Here is a 20,268-nt window from a genome sequence, read left to right as displayed (position 1 = left end):
CCTAATTCCCCATGTAAGTTGCTCTAGATAGGAGTGTCTGTTAAATGTAAACAATCTTTATCAAAGAGTGCAGCCTGTGTAAGTGACTTCACTGGGCTTCATTATTGTTTTTATAAGGGCTTCTTGTAAATTGTTGTCCCAGATTATGAAATCTAGTTTCATAACTGAAAATACTGCCACATGACATACTGTAACATAATGGAGATACTATAACAAGGCTGGCACCAATACCAAAGGCAGGGAATGGCTCCCTCTGTTGTGTATTTGTGGTTAGTACAGCGGATGTGTTCTTACATATTATGTTTATTTATCTAAAGGTTAAGTTCGAATTTAATGTATTAATGTGGAGATGGTCTGTATTTTTTGTGTATTCTCACTGTCAGTTGTTCACAGAAAAAAAAGGGAGACCATATTTTTCCTGATTTATTTAACTTCAATATTGTATACATACAAAGTATCTAGAAAGCTACAAAATATCTACCACTTTATCAAGAAGGCATCAACATGTTACGGAGCAAAGACAAGACCATATGCAGTAGAGAACACATACACATAGCAGGTTTTATTTTCTGTCCCTTGCTCCAACGCTTTACTGTCATGGATATGAAAAGATATCACACTTCTGTACCAAGAAAAGCCAGGATATATCATTTTATACAAAGCACCTTTTTACAAAGAAAATCTCTGCACACAAACCCAATAGTTGTTTTTCTGATACTATCTGAACTATGGAAAAGTTCACTTTAAAGCCAACATCTTAAAATGGTAATAACCAACAAAAAAGGTACCAGTACCTACATTTAGACAAAATTACAAACAAATAACAACAAGAGCTAAACTGCTGATATGTTTGTGTCGAGATTCCGTTACACATCCATGCTTTATGTCCATTTATCCAGAGTGTCCTCCAGACAATTCATCTGATCAAAGGCAACAGTCTTCTGGTCCCCAGAGACGTGGGAGGTACAGTTCTGTTCCAGCCTGGAACTGACATGTCAAATGTACCAGCAGTGTAGCAGTAACAGCATCACCACCCTCTTGGGGCTTGGAATATACCCAAAATGTAATCACAAACCATCATATACATGTAGAACAATAAAACAGGAACACCTCAGTAAGTAATTCATAAACGTGAACTAGTACACAGGGCAAAAAGGGAGATAAAACAGTCAACAAAGAAAAAATATATATGCCTACTGAACTCCAGTCTCCAGAGAGCTGTAGCAAAAAAATACTGAGCAATTGAACCAACTTTGTCTGTATCCACCAGAAACATTTTCTGCAATGATTCAGAATAAGACGTTCCCATAAATAATTTAGTAAGAATCAGGATACATGTATCTCTTCTTAAGGTAAAGTTGTAAGCCTATGTGACTTCACAGCTGCTGGAACGAGTCACCATCATCCATTCTATCAGTTGCTGTCTGGTCAAACAGGCCTTTCACAGACTATAACTTTACACACATGAATAGTACAGGTACTCTTCTTAACAGATCATTTATTAAAACCAAATTATATTAATATATATTTTATTTCACCATGGATCGACTCACTCACTGTCCCTTGTCATCTAGTACAAACCTTCAGCAAGGCAATGTGGTGATTGGTTTCATTACATCTCTTTTTGGTTTAGCAATGCTTAATTCGTAATTATTTAGTATTTTCATTGCTGGAGATTCTAAACCAAAGGCACTTCCATGCTACAGTGCAGGACATGACTAGAGATCGTATGTATCTCTGTATTTTTGGTCTTTCAAAACAGGAAAGGCAAAGTCAGTTCTTATTTATGTTAAAAAGTAACTCAGTTTAACTCGTGTTTGTGGTAAAATTTTGTGCCAATATGTATATTGGTGAGTGATTTTATATATTTTTTTGTGCGTGTTAAAAACAAAATACATTCTTAAAAGTAAACCAAAGCCAGTTTGACACCATACAATAAGGCACTGTACACTGTTACACTTTGGCAGATTGTACTGTAATAGAATTCCTACAAAATGTGAAAATTAGTCACCCAGCTTAGGAAAGAGATCACAGCTTTAGTGGCATCTTTTGGAATTCACACGTCCGTAACATGTTTAAGGCTCGGAATTGGTGTAGGCCACAGATTCATGGGGTGGTGTGAACGTAAAGGCAGCGACACTGGCTAGGACTTTGTAGAAATTACACTGCAATGACCAGAAAAAATGCATAATCTGTTCAGAGGCAATGTAACTGCATACTGAACACAGCCCACTGTCTAAGAAGTGATCCATTTTCTCACGGTTATTTCAGGATATCCTAAATCCTTAAACCACACACCTAAAAGAAAAACGTAAAAGTTAAAATCGGCATGTCCTAGAAGGGGAACCAAGTGCTTAGGACAAGGTGACATTCCACTCAGAGTAGCTAAAGTAGTGCTTTCATGTTTTTAGAATCAAATCCATTTTAATGACTGTCTTCTCAGAAGAGAGGGACTCGTTTGTAGCGTAGGACATTGGAACAGGATAGATGTATGGTTTCCTTATTGCAATGTAAGACTTGTAAGCCCTGTCTGAGGCAGACACAGGTTGAACTAGGCCTCTGTAGTGTAATCACAGTGCATTCATTCTGCTGTTAGTGTCTAAGACGTGGATTGTCCACAGGGATCGGTATCTTATTTCCCTGAAAGAAACAGATGCTTTTGTAAAGCAATAACTTCACTATTATGATGCCCACAATCACTTGCCTTCGACTAACTTTCGTGAAGCAATTTCATTATCCCCAAAATGTTTTTTAAAATGCTTTTCTTTGGAAAACCTATTGGTCAAGTGTGTATGTACGGTTTGTATATCTTTACCACAGGAGGCGGCTGAGTGGAGAACGGCTCATAATAATGTCTGGAACGGAGCAGATTGAATGGCATCAAACACCTGGAAACTATGTGTTTGATGTATTTCATACCATTCCACTGATTCCACTCCAGTCATTACCACGAGCCCGTCCTCCCCGATTAAGGTGCCACCAACCTCCTGTGACCTATACGCTCACAAATCAACTACGGATATACATGTAGTTTACAGAACCAATGGGGAAAAGACAACATCTTTCTAGTGTTTTCTAAGTGTACATTACAAGATCAAAGCGAAAGAAGACAACATACACATAATGTCTGCTGACCAAATTAAACCCAACCAACAGATTCCTTACATACTGCCTCTTATATATGTACATCCTACAAACAAAGATTGACTCGCCATCCTTAAAATGAAGAATTTCTCCTGTATCAAAACATAGAACAACTGTACCGCAATTCACAGCTGCAGTCAAACATCAAATACATACATTAATATACAAAGAAATGACTAACAATGACTCACAAAATGTGACCGAAAAGCAGTGCATGTGTGATTTTCAGCTAGAGGCACTGTCACTTTGTTTTGAGGTTCTTTAGTCTATGTAAAGGGAGGATCCAGGGGGTTCAGGAGTCTCATTCCTTCACCAGTCGGTAGATATGATGCTGCGCACCGTGCTCGCTGTTCGACACCTCAAACACACACGCCATACACAGCAGAGTCTCCTGTGTGTCCCTGTTCGTCACCACCTGGAAGAGACGGAGATGTCATATTAGTCATTCAGACCTAACGCAATCCCACTCCATGTAATGCAATGAGCAGTCTCTGGAGAGGAATATGGGTCTCAGGAAAAGGACTTTCCGATGTTAAAAGGCCCACGGACAGATGTCAATCAGCAAACAGTGAGACAAAAACTAGTCAATTTGTAAATCTAAGGAATTTAAAGGAGTGGGTGAAAAAAATGAAACAAACAAAACCGGGGCAGGGTTGAGAGTGCACACCCACACATCCATTAAAAAGAGCTCTCTCTGCAGTGGAGAATAGGACTTTAAGCCCCCATGTGATGGCTAAAACAGGGGTCCCCACCCCCTCTGATCGCTCCCCTCCCCTCCTCCCTTCCTCTCCCCTGCAGATGATAAGGCTCCTCACACTGCGTTACATCCCCTGTGGAATGTGAGGAATGCAGGTGAATGGAGCGAGGCACATCTCAGATCCCAGTCAGAGCTCCTCTTTTCAGGTTCGCTGGAGCCAAAGGAGCCCAGCAGAAAGCTAGGATAAAGGAGAGGGAGGGTCCTAGCCACAGGTTAGAGTAGTGAGAGAGGCTTTTGTAATTGGCTGCTTTAGGAAGCAGTAGTAGGATGGACAGGAAGTAATCCTTACCAATAGAATGGTGAAGTTCTCCAGGACACTGTTCATCATGTATTTTTCAGGCAGGTGTTTGAGCTTGTGGATAAAGTTGATCATGTATTCACACATGGGAGACCGGCTTATCCTGTACACAAAGCGTCCGTTCTCAAACCGGGCATACTCCGTCTGGGGAGAGAGAAAACCAACATCCAGAAATGTGTGACGCACATACTGATAGATATGTCATATCTATCATATCTATACCTTCCCTATATCGGCATCGAACACGTCACCCTCCCTAAGAGAGGGGGTGACCTTGACAATTTATTGATAAAACTAGAGACCGTCTGGATCTTTAATTTAAAGATCTCATCGTAGAGTTTGATCTGAAGCCATTCCTGTGATGATTGTGTTTTTGTTATCCATTGTAAATAAAGTGTTTGTAGGCCTATATGATGTAGCCTAATTGTATCTATGATCGTATGTAATCCATTCATGCTTTTTTACATGTTCTATTGATATTTGTAAATCGACCAATGAAATCATGCCACAGCTGGCCATGATTACAGACACCTGTGTGTGTCCTTCCAAACTATATAAACTAGTGACTCGCAGTGTTTGTCATTAAACCCTGATGAAGCTTGGCCGTAAATTATTGCATCTGAACTCCTAGTGTGTGACGCTTTTCTTTTTGAAGTGTGCTACTTTGCTTGCCAGCACCTCACCTAACCAGGTGTGAGCTTCTTCGGCCTCCACATATACTGATATCAACAGGTGACTGAATATGTAATTTACAGAATGTATTTTTTTACCCACCTCCACCTTCTCGACCACCTGCTTGCCAAAGGAGCACACCTTAGTTGAGCAGGTGATTGTCATGTTCTCAGAGCTCTCATACTGACTGGTCACTCCATAGAAAGCCCCCGCTTCATCCTGGATGTTGCAGTTCAAGTCAGCCTGGGAACCACAAATAACACATTATTAGTCAGAAATGTGTCTCATTTATTCATCCATATGAGGTGAGAGAAATGTGTTTTAGCGAGAAATGTGTTTTAGCAAAAAATGGCCATCACAATACTGCCCTCTATTGAGAGGGCAATGAGATGACAATTTAATGGCATGCAGAACAGAATTGTATGTAAACGCACCATGCAATGGAAAAATGTTAGTGTAGATTGAAAGTCGTCATTTATTTTAAATAAATAATGACCTACACCTGTGAATGTATTACCATCTAGCGGGGCATCAGTGATCAAGTGAATGGACCGTCTTAAATAAATAACACACTTCTTAGCCACTTCTGAATGACTATGTAAATGTAATCCATATTTGGAACTAGATTTTAAGGGAGATTAAATGAAGTTATGTTAAGAGGCTGATTCATGTAGGTGAAAAGGAGCAGTGCTCTGAGGGCAGCTCTCCAGGTCCAGGACATCATGTTCATTACGGGGACAAAAAGAGCACATCTCCTTCTATAGCATCCTCCTCCTTCATTAGTCAAAACAGTTACACTTTAATTATTGTGCAGATTGTGCCTTTCATTTGAAATTCAGATTGGCCGGTCACTTCAAACGGAATTTGAGCGGGCTGTTCTGGCTGCGACGGCGAGCCCCACTTTGTTGGCTGCCGCTAGTTAGCATTTTCCATTGGGCTAAAATACATGCAATGTTTAAACAGCCATTAAGAGTGCAACCAGGTCACTCCATTGTTTTGAGATATTACACTGAATTAGCGAGTGCTTTGATCACAAGCTCTCCTGCTATGCGAGGCCAAATATAGCAACATGCATTCTGCAGCCATATTCAGTGTTTAGCCTCTGATTAAACCCATTCACTGGAGATGAAACCAAATCCTGTTTTCTCTGGGTTGTAAAACAGGAAATGCTTTATACTATAGAAACAACATGAGAAATTATATTAAATATATCTTTATGGGGATACTAAGGTAGAACAAAATGCATTAAATCTCACCAGTTTAATTTCACAGGCTAATTAATAGTAAGTAATTCTGTGAACATATTTGTTTAAATATCTGTGAGTTTATTTTTCTTTCCCCAATACTGGTTTCTCCATATCTTTTCTTTACCTCTTTCTTCATACAAACACACATGGCTACTGTACACACTAAAGTGCTATTCAGTCACCAGACCAGTGCAGATACTTAGCAACATGACACTCACCCAAAATTTTATGAGGAAGAAGGAATTCTGGGGACCCTTGCCAAAGAGCTCCTTCAGTCCTCCTTTCTTTTCAGGGAATTTGTCATAAATCTGACGAATGTCCACTGACTCCAGCAAGGCATCGCTGTAGGAGTGGTTCGTCTGTCCGATGTGCACAAAGAGGTGCTTGTTGTACTGAAAGACAGGAAACAGGAGAATCTTACACAACTAATATCAAAAAAGACGCATTTGTAAATCATTAAAAAAAATGCTTTGGAGTATTGATCTCTCATGCAGAAGTTGCAGTTTATTACTGTTCTGTTTTCAATAACTGTAGAACATCTAGCTGGCTGAGATCCTCAGAAAAACAATTCTAATTTACAGTACCAGTTAGTCTGTTCTCCATGGTTTATGAGATATAAAAATATAAATAAGATATATAGTCATAAGACAAAAAAGAGGAATGCCAGCAAATCCGGGAATATCTTCACAATTAAATCTGTACTATTGTCCTAATGCTCTGGTTGTGAGTGAGTCAAATCTTATCATGAGGGTTATTTCAAAGTCACTGTTGCCCTTTACTTCAGTACCAGAGTGCTGCATGGCCTCTCCAGCCTAGCTTTAAGGCCATGTAACCATCTCAAATATTCAGCTAAATACAAGATTAATGGCTGTTGTCCTGCGATATCAATAACAAAATAAAATTCTCGGGGGAATGCAGACAAACCAAGACAGATCGCTCACGTCCAAACCAAACAATAAAGAATGTGAGGCATGAGCTTAGTGCTGCTGGTCTGTGTGCCTTTTCACATGATGTGGACATGGGTCTGTGGTCCATCTTACTTTCCCTAATCCCAGTGTTCTGTGTGTGTATGGTCGGTCAGAACTAGCGAAGGGAACTCAATCTAGTGTGTGCATTCATTCTCGTCTTTTTGATCCTCGACAGTGTGCAGCTAGACCCTCTGTGTGTTGAGAGGGGGCCAGAACTGGCTGATAAGAGCTGGAAATGACTGACAGCTATGTCTCATGAGAGCGGCCATGAATACGGACAATACCCTCCCTATCTTGACATGCTTTTACATGCTTTCATGAAAAAGGAGAGCTATAAGAGCGTGCGGGTATTTTTTCCCTCAACATTAAAACCACATAAAAAACCCTGAGGTAGTGGCAGTCTGGATACAGTGAATAGGTCAGTGGCAGTGTGTAGTGGTGTAGAGTGGTGATGAGTAGCCTGGTAGTGTGGTACATGCAAGATACATATAATACATATGCAGAGTGGTGACGAGTAGCGGCAGGTAGCCTAGTGGTTAAGAGTGTTGGGCCAGTAACCAAAAGCTTGCTGGTTTGAATCCCAGAGCCGTGTAGGTGAAAAATATGTTGATGTGCCCTTGAGCAAGGCACTTAGCCCTGATTGCTCCTGTAAGTCGCTCTGGATAAAAGGATACTCAGGATACTCACTGAGTCTTGGTCTCTCTGCTGCTCCAGGAAGGCAGAGAACTCCACCAGCCGGAGCTTGGATGTCCCAATGGAGCGGCCATGCCACGCTGGGACTGTTGGGGCTGGGGCTGATGTGGGCTCATAGCCTGCATCACAACCACCATGAGTAACACTATCTCTCTGACATATCAAACTGAATTTTATCTCCATAGCTCATTATAATGTCAGATTTTAAACAATGCTATAGGTCTACTTATTAAGAAAAAAGTAAATTTGCATGAGTGAAAGCCTTACTGGAAATCGTTGTTGTTACTCCCGGCTGGATGGGATATGCTTGTTGGGTGAACGGCTTGATGCTAAAACAGAGGGAAAAATGCAATGGTCTGGAACTTCTACAGAGCAACATATTGAACATATCACTGACAAACAGCAAAGAAGAAAGAAGACTGACTGAAGTATTTGTAAGAGACCCCATCCATTTCTATCTTTCATTTCTATATGGACCCCTCAACCGCTGCACCCACAAAGAACATATTGGCGAATACGGGAAATAGAGAGCGACAGAGATCGAGAAAGTGAGCGGAACAGCAAGAGGGTGACAGAGAGAAACAGAGAGGGGGAGAGAAATAGAAAACTGTCACGTTGCATGTTTTCTGAGAAGAGAACATGATACTCACTCTTGTGATGATCCAGGTTGGGCTGTTGATATCATGCCCTGCCAAAACTAGAGAATTAGATAAATCAATACACAACAAAACATCCAAACACACATCCCCGAAAAATACTTCCAAGCAGCACAATTAATACATGTAGTTATCTCGAATAGCATTCGTTTTGATTTTGTGCTTATCAGATGTGGTCAGTTTCCATAAAACCCTGGTGTGTGTAATGTGATTTGGATGGGACGTCAGCTGTGTTGGCTGGGGAGCAGGGGGCCTGGTGGCTGCCCTCTGTGGTGTGTTGGTCTGAGTGGACCGATAGTGGGTTGCCGGCGGGCCTCTTACCCCTGCCGCTCCAGGGAAGGCTGGGCGCGGGATGCCTGGCAGGCCCAGCTTGTTGTGGATGGCGGTGGCAGAAACAATCTGAGCCGATGACATGGAGGCCATGCTTTGGAGGGCTTTGTCCTTCACGGTCTGATCCTTCAACAGCAGTCACAAAAGGCTTAGCACTCACAGAGGGCAAGATGGGGGACATAGAACAGTGATAACAACAGCCACACTTCTAAACACACAAGCACACACACTCGCCTCCAACAATGACGGACAGCATGCACGTTAAAAGCAAACATATTGCGGCAGCCATTAAAGAAGTGGATTGTTTCAAAGGAATGCGCCACAGAGTAAGGTGAAAACTGAATTCCTGTATTAATGGTACGTGCGGGTATGCACTTAATAAAAGCACGTTTCCTTGTTGACTAATCTATCTCTAACACACTTCCTACCATATAGAATAGGTAATAGAGTGAGTAATAATAACTCCTTTCTCCGCTATTCCTTGAATATAACATAATTCAATAGTTCTTATGTCAAGGTTGGATTTGTCTGCCTGACAGAACAGTTAACCATACAAAGAGAATGACTAAAGTAAGTCCGAAGGACGAAAGCTTTGGTTAAGAGTTCCTTTCATGGCTCCTCTCACCACGTCCCCCCCACTCTTCTCCTTGTGAGAAAGGCTTCAGCTCAATACAGTACATGAGGACTACTCTCAGCCTTTGTGTATCAGAAAAAATGTAATCACATTTAATTTAATGTTGATATCAAGAAAGGTTAATTCATTGATAGTAGTGGAGTAGTGAGTTAGTGAGTTAGTGGCTGAGGGAACGGTGAAGAAATACTCGCTAGCATCAGTTCCACTCAGTTGTCTGCTGTATACCATCCAGCTAAACCCTATCTATGGCATTCCGTTTCTACTGTGTGTTAACCCAGCAGCACAAACAAACAGAAATGTAGTTTCTTATCCCAACACAAGTAGAGCAGTATACAGTATGACTTCTGACCCATCCCTACAGAACTAGGATCCCCATGAGAACACATGCAGAAGCTGAGGGCGAGCATGCTGGCAAGAGCTGTACAGTATCTGTAGATGGAGTGGTGTGAAGCTATGACAGAGGCCCACAGACTAGACAGTCACTGGGCTGCAGCAGCAGCTATGGTACAATAGCAGAAGCAAAGACACTCAACCAGCTGACAGGTCTGGCAAGAGCAGAGCCAGGAGCTTGGACAGATAATTGATACTTACCATGCTTGTAACCTAAATGCAAACAAACAAGGTTTTATTGTAATTTTACAATCCCTCTGGACAACAATCCTGCATTAGCAAGATGTAACAATTTATGTTTTAACAATCAGCATTTTTTGATTTCAATGATCCAACACACAATACCTTGATAACAAAGAGCATTTCTAGAAATCACTTCAATCAATTTGACAATGTAGGTGAAAGTCGTATAATTTCATTCAATTAATCAGATTTCAGTTAATCAGATTTGATTATAATAATGCTTGTAAAATTATATGAATTCTATTGAATCGTCTTTTAGGACATGATATCCTTTGGTCATAACAAAAATTTAAGAAAACCCTGAAGGACAAAATACCATTGTTAAATGGTATAAAATATTCAAATGTATATTCAAATCAAACTGCACTTTGAAGTATTCATGCCATGTCCTCTGTCAAAACATTACACTGAAATAATGTATCGGTACAGGAACCTCAGACTCATTAATCAACTAGCACTGCTGTGAAACGTGGATAATAATAATGTGGGGTGGGACATTTTGGAGAATGTGGTGGACTTGGAATGTCTGAGGATTTGATCATTATGGTCAGCTATGGTTTGAGAGAAGTAGCACAAAGAATGGCACCATAATGACTGTCATTTCACTCAACATGTCTCAGATAAGAAAAGAGACAGAGCAGATATACAGAGATGTTCCCTGTAAAATGGAGGGGGACGCGTGCCTTTCTCTTTGCTGCTGAGCTCTAATTTGCTTTAGATGAGAGTAGACAGAGACCCGTACAAAAGATGGCTGTTTTAACTCAGACAGCCAAACTGTGCCTGAAAGACCAGGCATTTACAGCTGGCTGATACTCACACACACACACACACAACACACACACTAATGAGGGGTCATTAATCCATCTGAACACTGGGAACAGGGGAAAAGTGTGAAAGTCAAAAGATGTAGTCATCCCTTCATAAAGACGAGAGAGAAAGAAATCTGGCAAAACTTTAAGGTCCTTAAACACACATACATTGCCAAATGACCCCTGTAAAAAAAAATTGAATTACAGGTACATTTATTACAAGATTAAACCTTTCACAATATATTTCTTTTCACAAGACATTTTTGAAAGGGTATATTTGGTGCTAGCACATGATTTTCAACACATTGGTAAAAATGAGTCACAGAGGAAGAATGTAATAGGACAGCTACACATGTACACAGAGAAAAGAAGGCAACTGATAGCAATGTCAATGTGATAGCCTAGAGTTATCAATATGGAGGGTTGGCACAACAGCAGAGAGGGCAGGTGAGATGCTGCTTCCTCATGGTCTTAACTCAGCATTGACAGGGGAAGATGATTAGGTTAAAACAGCAACAAGAAAAGAGGCAAAGGTTTTTTCATAGACCACCCTTAGTCTTTGAACCTAAACCCTTTTAACATGCAGCACATCAGTGGCTGATAGTGTGTCTGCTTATGGCATGTAAACAGACTTCTGCTGATGACCTCTGAACTCCAGCTCTCAGCTCTCAGCCACTCACCAACAGCCAATGCATCTTGCCAACATGCTTTCCCACATACAGTACAGATAACACCAGTACCAACCTCTGATTCTGGGTTCACATTGTCATGCCAAACAGAAAGAAAGGAGCAACAAAGTTTACAAACTGTGAGCGCCATTTGCTTTGAGGGTTTTATAAGGATCCAACGCGGTTGGGCTCATTTTCATTTAACTGTAGAAAATGATGACTTTGCCTTTCGGATGTCTGGGCTAACATTAACATATTTTTCTTGGCAAAAATTACAGAAAAAAAGTGAAATTCTTTAAGCTCTTTTTGAGAGTGTCCACTCAGTTCTGTGGAACAGATTTAAAATATTTAGCAAGCCTTGCTCTCATGAGAATATTGAATTTCTCATTCACATGATATCTACATGTATTTTCAGACTTGCATTATGGACACTAGTAATAACTATATCTTATATTTTCACAAACCTAAAATATTATTAAAAAACCTAAAGTATTTAAACAGATCCTTACAATTGTTTTCAAAGCAAATGCACTTATTGTTCAATGACAATAAAGAAAATAGAAATAAAACACTTATGGAGGTGTGTGTGTGTGTGTGTGTGCGTGTGTGTGTGTGTGTCAGAGAGAGGGGGAGTTATATTATGAATTCTAATCATAAGCAGGGGATCTAGGCTACGGGAATCAGAGCGTCAGGCATTCACTCTGTCACCACGGGAAACAGGAAGTAAGACGACACACAGCAACCACAAGCCCAAAAGCAGAAAAGCGCATACCTTTAGCTTGGAATGAAACTCACGAGATTTCCTTCTGGCAAGAACCTGAATGTGACTAGACACCTGCGGGGTAGGGGAGGGGAGGAAAACAAAGGAACAGCCTGTAACCATGGCGATGAAAAGCCCCCCTGCAACTGGGCAAAGCCAGACGTACCTTGATGGCAGCTGAGATTTCTCGAACTTTCTTTCTTGCTAAGACCTGTATGTGACTAGACACCTCCATTTTTTAAACAAAAGAAGAGAGAAAAAACAAGAAAACCAAAAATACAAAAAGGATTACACATCTCTTTGTTGAGAACACTTCAGGGGGATTTGAGCTGCCCAATAGGATAATAGAAGCATCTCCAAGCCACACACCAAGCTCACAGCCACAAAGCATTGTGTTGCCTGTTGTTGTCACTTAAGTGAGCTGATTAAGAAGGATGCAGGCCTCTTTAGCACACATTAACAGGGCGCAGATGTGATCGACTGTGTACTGAATGAGAATCGGCCAGTCTTGTATTCTTAAGGGAGCCGGATAAGTCGTTTCAGAGGCCCATGCTGCTTTCAACATTCACACAGACTTGGAAATATGTCATGCTTTTGTATAAAATATTCAGTATGTAAGTGGTTGGCTATAGTAAGATAATGTGTGGTCAGTCTGTATTTCTGACGGGGGGAGGGACAAACGCTTGGTCTGAGAGGGATTTCCTTTCTCTGCTCTCGGTCTTAATCAGGCCAATCACACACAAGTGGCTGTTGAGGCAGTTCACTGGGGAATGATCAACGCCTAAAAGCATGTCTGTTAATAGGGGGAGCAGGGTGATGGGGAAGTACTCCGTTCCAGCTCGCCAAAATAAGATTACAATTACAATTCAATGTGACATTCCTTATTTTAATCAACCTACGTCCTGATATTGTTTTCTCTAGTCTCATACAGAACAGGGCTCTTTAGTTAGAACAGTGAATGTGGAAGTAATCATAATATTTCAAATTATGTTAATTAACTCAAATAAATTACCATGATTTCTGATTGAGACTGATTTCTTAACACCTCAACAAGTCAATAATTAAATATCAAATATTTGTGTTTTTTGGTTGTATCATAAATTATATTACAGCAGGCAAACAACCTTCTATCTTGTGTGATTCCCCATTGAGAGAGTGAATTACAGAGACGTAGCACACTTTCTCTAGCTGGCTGATCAATTCCCACCCAGCTATAGTGTCAGTCTGGACACAGGGGTGTTTATCATGGACTTACGAGCCAGTGGCCATAAGCATGACTTCCTGCTCAAACAGACTGATGGACCTCATGGCCAGACACCTTCCCACCAACTGATATTATGGGAGCTTATGGGTAACATCTATTTATATCTACAGTCTGTTGCTTACATCAACTGGAAACGTATAACAGACAAAAATAATGTTGTTATTAATCAATGTCCTATCATCTATGTCCTAAACCAGTTTCTGTTGTGATTATTTTAAAACACCAAATACATTTTTCACAACAAATATTGAATAATGTATCCATCTTATAACACTCTTCCAGACGGAACGAGTGTGTTATAGTTGCGTTACTGTAATGTGAGGGTGTCCAAGTCAGTGTGTGTGTGTGTGTGTGTGTGTGTGTGTGTGTGTGTGTGTGTGTGTGTGTGTATGTGAGAGAGAAAGCTTTTGAAGAGGCATCGTCTCATGCAGGATAACTGTAAGAAGACTAAACACATCCAGGGTCTGGTAAGACAGCCTCCCATCAGACCAAGCATGCAGCAAAGCTCCATGCAACTAACTGACTGACTGTCTGTCTGTCTGTCTGTCTGTCTGTGTGTCTGTGTGTCTGTGTGTGTGTGTGTGTGTGTGTGTGTGTGTGTGTGTGTGTGTGTGTGTGTGTGTGTGTGTGTGTGTGTGTGTGCCCTGTGTTCTCTCCAGCAGAGACACAGGCAGCAGGCACATTCAGGTGTGATGACCTTCTTCAGTTTTAACATGCCATGCAAACATTTCCGCTCCCCTCTTACCTGCTTCCTCGTCCTCGTCTTCCCAGTCCGAAGCTTGATGTATCGCGCTATCAGCTCATTCCGACCTGCAGAAAGCACAAAGCAAGGAGTGAGAAAGGTTAGCACAAAATAAGCCATCATTGAGATCCTGGACTTCATGTGTCCTTTCAATTTACAATGACACAAATGAAGCACACGATAGTCAAATATGCATCATACTGTATAATCATCAGACATTTACATCTCACTATATACATCACGACAAACAAACAAACAAAAATCCCATTTAAATGTAAAAGGGGCATGTTGCATTAGCATGCGAAAGCCTTACAACAAGCCTACAGCCTTTCAAATTCATCTAATTGAATTCCATTCTCTTCAAAGCCTCACGCTATGAAAGGAAACTGATCCAGACATTCATACTGTTACTGTAAATAATGGCAATGGAAATATATTAATTTAAGCAGTGCTGTTCTCACTAAATGATAATTAAAGCATGGGCTTTGTAGTGATTTCCAATTAATGGCAGCTCCAAACATTCTTCTGCCCTCAGCTCGCCTCTAATTGCTGCAGCGATGCACAATGACCCCTGCTTAGCCTTTTTATATGGTAATAACATACCGCCACCCCAAAACTAATACGCAAATTATAGGTAAGGAGCCACTCTAATTATGTGTCCAGCTGAAGGCAACCAATGCCATGGACTTACTTCTCCCTCCCATGTAATGCAACACGTCCTTTAAACAACCAAACAGGCTTTTTTTCTCCAGCTCAATGAAAGGCCTTGTCTTGATATTTCACTTAGCATCATCAATATACAACGAACGGTACATTGGCTACGGAGCAGTGACTGTTCTCAGAATGGAAAAGCTACAACATTTCCTGTGAAAGGCAGTGGATGGACCGCCTAATGCAGATGCTGCACATGAGGATGGTGACTAAAGGGAAGTATAGAACAAGCGTAGTGGAGGTGGTGGCAGGCAGGTCTGGGTTGTTAGGCTGGGGCTGTATGTGCTGCCTGTTGTTTGTGTAATGTCACACCGAGGCAGCCAGGCAGAAGCCTCCACCTGCTGTGAACCCAGGGAGCGCGCTCTGTTCAGGTGTGCCAGATGAAAGGACGTTCAGTCTGGGTATTGCCCCTTGAGTTACTGCCATTACCAACACCTGTCAAGGGAGAGGGAGTCTCTCTATCTCACCCCCCCTCTCTCTGGCTGTCTCTCCCAGTCTTATTATTGGATGCCAGAGGGGTTTGGATGCCAAGATCTTTGCTTTCACTATTTTATCAAATGTATTAGCCCCTAGTTTCACTACTGGCTCTACATATAAGCATTTCAAATGTTCAGTTTCTTTTGAAAGATGTAGCAGATTTAACCAGTGCCTTTTCAAAATAGCACATTTAAATCAACGCACTGAAAAACCTGAAGAAGTTAAGTAAACACATGTTGTGTAGCTCAACACCTTGCTCCATGTGTCTGGCACACCCAGAAAGGTGTTGCTCTGCTGCGTGACGGGGGCTGGGGATTGTTGTGGGCGAGGCACCAGGAGGAGGGGTGTGGCGAGAGTCATGACCCAAGTCCTGCCTCCTCACAAGGAGCATTTAGACAAGGCCAGGGTGACTGAATCTGGTCTCCTTCCCCTGGAAAAATAAACAGCATCTGGGAGATTTCAATCCCGGCCCGGGCCTCCCAGCGTGCCTGCACTGTAATCTCTCCCAGATGAACCTGGGGGCCGAGCTATTTTCAATAATTCACACACTGTGTACACATAACATGACAATAAGGGCATTCACGCAGACGCCTGATTCCTAGATCAAAGCATACAAATGCTTACTGCTGAATCTTCTTTTTTTTCTTCACCAGGCTGAAAAAAGACTGCTCAGTGGGTCTTGGCGAGCCTGCTTTCTTTCTTGTGTTTCCACTGCAAAACAACATTCGCTAAAACAGCAACTGGCCACATTCAGCACTCTGAATCCACTTTATTCAACCGCCCTCCCCCTACACAAAAAGTTTCTAAGGGGTAATACTGTGTCTCCCATAAACTAATCAACACTTGTGTTTTACTGTGGGAGATGTGGCGCAGTGCCTGGAGTCGCGCGGTAGAGAAGTTATCCCTGTTGAGAGTTCTAATTCCCGGTTTGGCCGGGGTAGGCCGTCATTGTAAATAAGAATTTGTTCTTAACTGAATTGCCTAGCTAAATAAAGGTTAAATAAATAAAATTAAAAAATAAAACTAATTCAACATTTTAAAGTCAGGCCTTTTCATGTCACTGGAACCTAAGCAGTGCCACATTACTTTATTTCTCCATCGCTCTTTTCTTTTCATTCACACTTTTCAAGTACAGTTGGTTTCAAGTAAATCTTTGGGTTTTTAATTTCTTCTTTTAAAAGCCCATAACGTAATTGGAAACAATTGCCATTGGATCAAACAAGCTTTTCGATGCCATGAACGTTTTGACTCAACTAAAGTGAAAGAAGTAATTACATTCATACAAATGAGAACAATCAATTAAAATAAGAATCAACAGATTTTTATGCCCTGAACAGTGAGAACCAATAGCATTTGGGAGTTGAAAGTTGTTGTGAATCAACATAGACCCTTTCCTCCACATGAACATAAGGCTCCCATCTCTGCTTCATCACACATGCTTATTTCAACTCTGTGGGAGGTAAGAGTCGGAGCTGACATGAGCTGTTCATCTTATTTAGTGAGGTATACGACTGGGATGAATTATTACCCCTAAAGACGCTGCAGCAGCCTGTTCTACTCCACTGTCTGTCAACATGTTGGCTAACACCTTCTCCCAACGCAAGACCAGACTTTTACGTTGGCCTGGCTTCTCTGCATCTCTCCTCCAGAGGTTTCCTGCTGGGCAAAAATAACCCTGTATCGTAACCGATGATGCCCTGGGCATCCGCCTGAGTTACAGAGCGCTGGAAGGGAATTGCTGAAGGGGAAGCTCTCAATCTTTGGGAGTTGGGACCATCGTAAGGACACGTGATTTCATTTTCACTCAGGTTGACGGGTGGATAGTTGTTCCCCACTGGAGAAAAACGGGGAAAGTCATGACGAGGGGATGGGGGTTGACTGAGGGAGTTAACAAGAACCCTCCTTCAAGAGTTGTCACTCAAAGCAGCAGGAAATGGATTAGATATTTATGGTGTGACCCCCAGAGTAGAGTCATGCTGATTAGGCATGCTCTGTGGATTCCTCCCCCCCGGTAAGAATGGTCTCCTCTGACTCTCAATGACCCTGAAGGTCCTGGGCCATATCAATGGCACTCAAACCACAGCACCACAAAAAGCCAGTCGGTCCACTCTTCCTGGGATTGTCCCCCAGCAGCTGATTCTTCATTCAGACAGAAATCTAATTTGGCCCTGAGCATCCTTCCTCCCTGGGAGGATCCTGGGACAGCCTCACCCTAGTCCCTAGCCCTGCTGGGTGTGTTACAATAGTAGTAGAGAATAAAGTCACAGTCCACTCAAACCTGACCACAGGAATGCACTTTTTCTGCCCCTGCAATTAAAAATCAAATCAAATTTTATTTGTCACGAGCTGAATTATTATTTGTCACGAGCTGAATACAACGGGTGTAGACTTAACCGTGAAATACTCGCTTACGAGCCGAGCCCTTCCCAACGATGCAGAGTTAAAAAATAATCATTTAAAAAAAATGTAACACAAGAGGAATAAAATACACAAGAATGGAGCTATATAGAGGGAGTACCAGTACCAGATGAGGTATTTGAGGTAGATATGTACATGAAGGCAGGGTAAAATGACTAGGCATCAGGATAGATAATAATAAGAGTAAAATAAAGAACAGAGTAGCAGCAGCAGCACATGACTGTAAAAGAGTTTGTGTGTGTGTGTGTGTGTGTGTGTGTGTGTGTGTGTGTGTGTGTGTGTGTGTGTGTGTGTGTGTGTGTGTGTGTGTGTGTGTGTGTGTGTGTGTGTGTGTGTGTGTGTGTGTGTGTGTGTGTGTGTGTGTGGTGTGTGTGAATGCTTGTGGGATTTGTGTGAGAGTGTCAGTGTACTGTGTGTGTGTATATAGTGTGTATATAAAGTCTTGTGAGTGTGCATAGAGTAAGTGCAAGATAGGGTCAGTGCAGAAAGTCCGGGTAACCATTCTTTAACTATTTAGCAGTCTTATGGCTATTTAGCATTCTAATGGCTTGGGGGTAAAAGCTGTCTCGGAGCCTGTTGGTCCGAGAGCCGATGCTCCGGAAACGTTTGCCGGACGGTAAGGGTGCCCAAATACACTTTTAATAGGGTAATGTTTCAATTCAACATGTGATGGATGACCTGCTGCTTAGGCCTATTAGCTGCCATGGTTCATACAGCAGCACCACTTCTTTCATGGTTTGAAACATCTAAGGTATGTAGTTATTGTAGCACATAACACGTTCCACCATTAAAACTGTAAAAAGAAGACCATGTTTTTTCAGTGAGACTGCAGTAGTCAATGAGGTTAACTGGCCTAGCTGGAAAGTCCCCCCCGCTCTATCCCCCCCGGACTGTTGGGGTTCACACAGCTGCTGTGTCTGCTTGCTCCTAGCCCCCATCCAACACCCCCCTACCGCCAGCCCCCACACTGCCTCTACCCCTCCCCACCCCACTCATACCCCCTCTGGTGCTGCTGGAGCCTGCTGCCCCCCAAAAAAGAGCAGACTCACAGTTTATTTACAACTCCTCCACTTTCCCTGGGCATATTCTGACAATTTTCCATCACACTACTTTGAGTAACATTAGCATTACTCAGAGTTGAACTCGCTCTTTAGTAATAATTTCCTCTGAACTTCATAGTCTTTCTCAACGTTTCAAAAATCCCCACTGTGTAATTTTCTGTTGTGCGCTCCAACTCCTTTCTACCTTGAATGAGTCCTTTTGGATGTTTTTCTTGGTAAGCCCTTCTCATCATTTATATGTCTTGACTCTCTCTCCTCTTCCGTCCTCATCACATTACTGTCTCTGTATTTAAACTAATCACTGCTAACACAACTTCCATCATTAGCTGCTCTATGGAAAGGAGAGAAGCTGAATCTTGCAGGAGACAGTATATTGATGTTTGAGTTGAAGTTAGTTCATACCACGTGTGTAGGCCACATGTCCTTCTGCTTCAGCCCATATTCTAAAGTACTTATGAGTGGTGAGTGACACCGGAGGAAGACAGGTGGTGCTGTGGCCTGACTATTGTCACCTGCCAGGAGAACATGGGGGCGGCAGGTAGCCTAGTGATTAGAGCGTTGTGCCAGTAACCGAAAGGTTGCTAGATCGAATCCCTGAGCTGACAAGGTAAAAATCTGTTGTTCTGCCCCTGAACAAGGCAGTTAACCTACTGTTCCTAGGCCGTCACTGTAAATAAGAATTTGTTATTAACTAACTTGCCTAGTTAAATTAAATTTAAAAAAACATCAGTGCTAGAGCCTCATCTGAAGAAGTGAATGAGATAGATCTGGGTCATGTGGCCATAATATCCACTAAATATACAGTGGGGCAAAAAAGTATTTAGTCAGCCACCAATTGTGCAAGTTCTCCCACTTAAAAAGATGAGAGGCCTGTAATTTTCATCATAGGTACACTTCAACTATGACAGACAAAATGAGACAAAAAATCCACAAAATCACATTGTAGGATTTTTAATGAATTTATTTGCAAATTATGGTGGAAAATAAGTATTTGGTCACCTACAAACAAGCAATATTTCTGGCTCTCACAGACCTGTAACTTTTTCTTTAAGAGGCTCCTCTGTCCTCCACTTGTTGCCTGTATTAATGGCACCTGTTTGAACTTGTTATCAGTATAAAAGACAGCTGTCCACAACCTCAAACAGTCACACTCCAAACTCCACTATGGCCAAGAACAAAGAGCTGTCAAAGGACACCAGAAACAAAATTGTAGACCTGCACCAGGCTGGGAAGACTGAATCTGCAATAGGTAAGCAGCTTGGTTTGAAGAAATCAACTGTGGGAGCAATTATTAGGAAATGGAAGACATACAAGACCACTGATAAT

General features: G+C 41.8%; 1 protein-coding gene across 2 annotated transcripts in view; it reads right to left on the bottom strand.

Annotated features, from left to right (window-relative positions):
* Positions 1–405: 405 nt before the first annotated feature.
* The window catches only part of LOC129852733 (transcriptional enhancer factor TEF-1-like), a 35,045-nt gene continuing 15,182 nt past the window's right edge, over positions 406–20,268 (bottom strand). Inside the window, exons 2-13 of one of the 2 annotated variants that reach the window (XM_055918394.1) lie at positions 14,279–14,343; positions 12,436–12,498; positions 12,282–12,344; positions 9,991–10,002; positions 8,757–8,891; positions 8,430–8,476; positions 8,047–8,108; positions 7,774–7,898; positions 6,337–6,510; positions 4,974–5,114; positions 4,191–4,343; positions 406–3,559 (exon numbers count right to left, since the gene is read on the bottom strand). In XM_055918394.1, the coding sequence (XP_055774369.1) occupies positions 3,446–3,559; positions 4,191–4,343; positions 4,974–5,114; positions 6,337–6,510; positions 7,774–7,898; positions 8,047–8,108; positions 8,430–8,476; positions 8,757–8,891; positions 9,991–10,002; positions 12,282–12,344; positions 12,436–12,498; positions 14,279–14,343 (1,154 nt within the window). In that variant the 3' untranslated portion in view covers positions 406–3,445. The remainder of the gene's footprint in view (positions 3,560–4,190; positions 4,344–4,973; positions 5,115–6,336; positions 6,511–7,773; positions 7,899–8,046; positions 8,109–8,429; positions 8,477–8,756; positions 8,892–9,990; positions 10,003–12,281; positions 12,345–12,435; positions 12,499–14,278; positions 14,344–20,268) is intronic. The other variant, XM_055918395.1, reaches the window with a different exon arrangement.

Source organism: Salvelinus fontinalis, chromosome 4 (genome assembly GCF_029448725.1).
Source record: "Salvelinus fontinalis isolate EN_2023a chromosome 4, ASM2944872v1, whole genome shotgun sequence".
Lineage (NCBI taxonomy): Eukaryota > Metazoa > Chordata > Actinopteri > Salmoniformes > Salmonidae > Salvelinus > Salvelinus fontinalis.
This window is presented reverse-complemented; position numbering and strand designations above follow the sequence as displayed.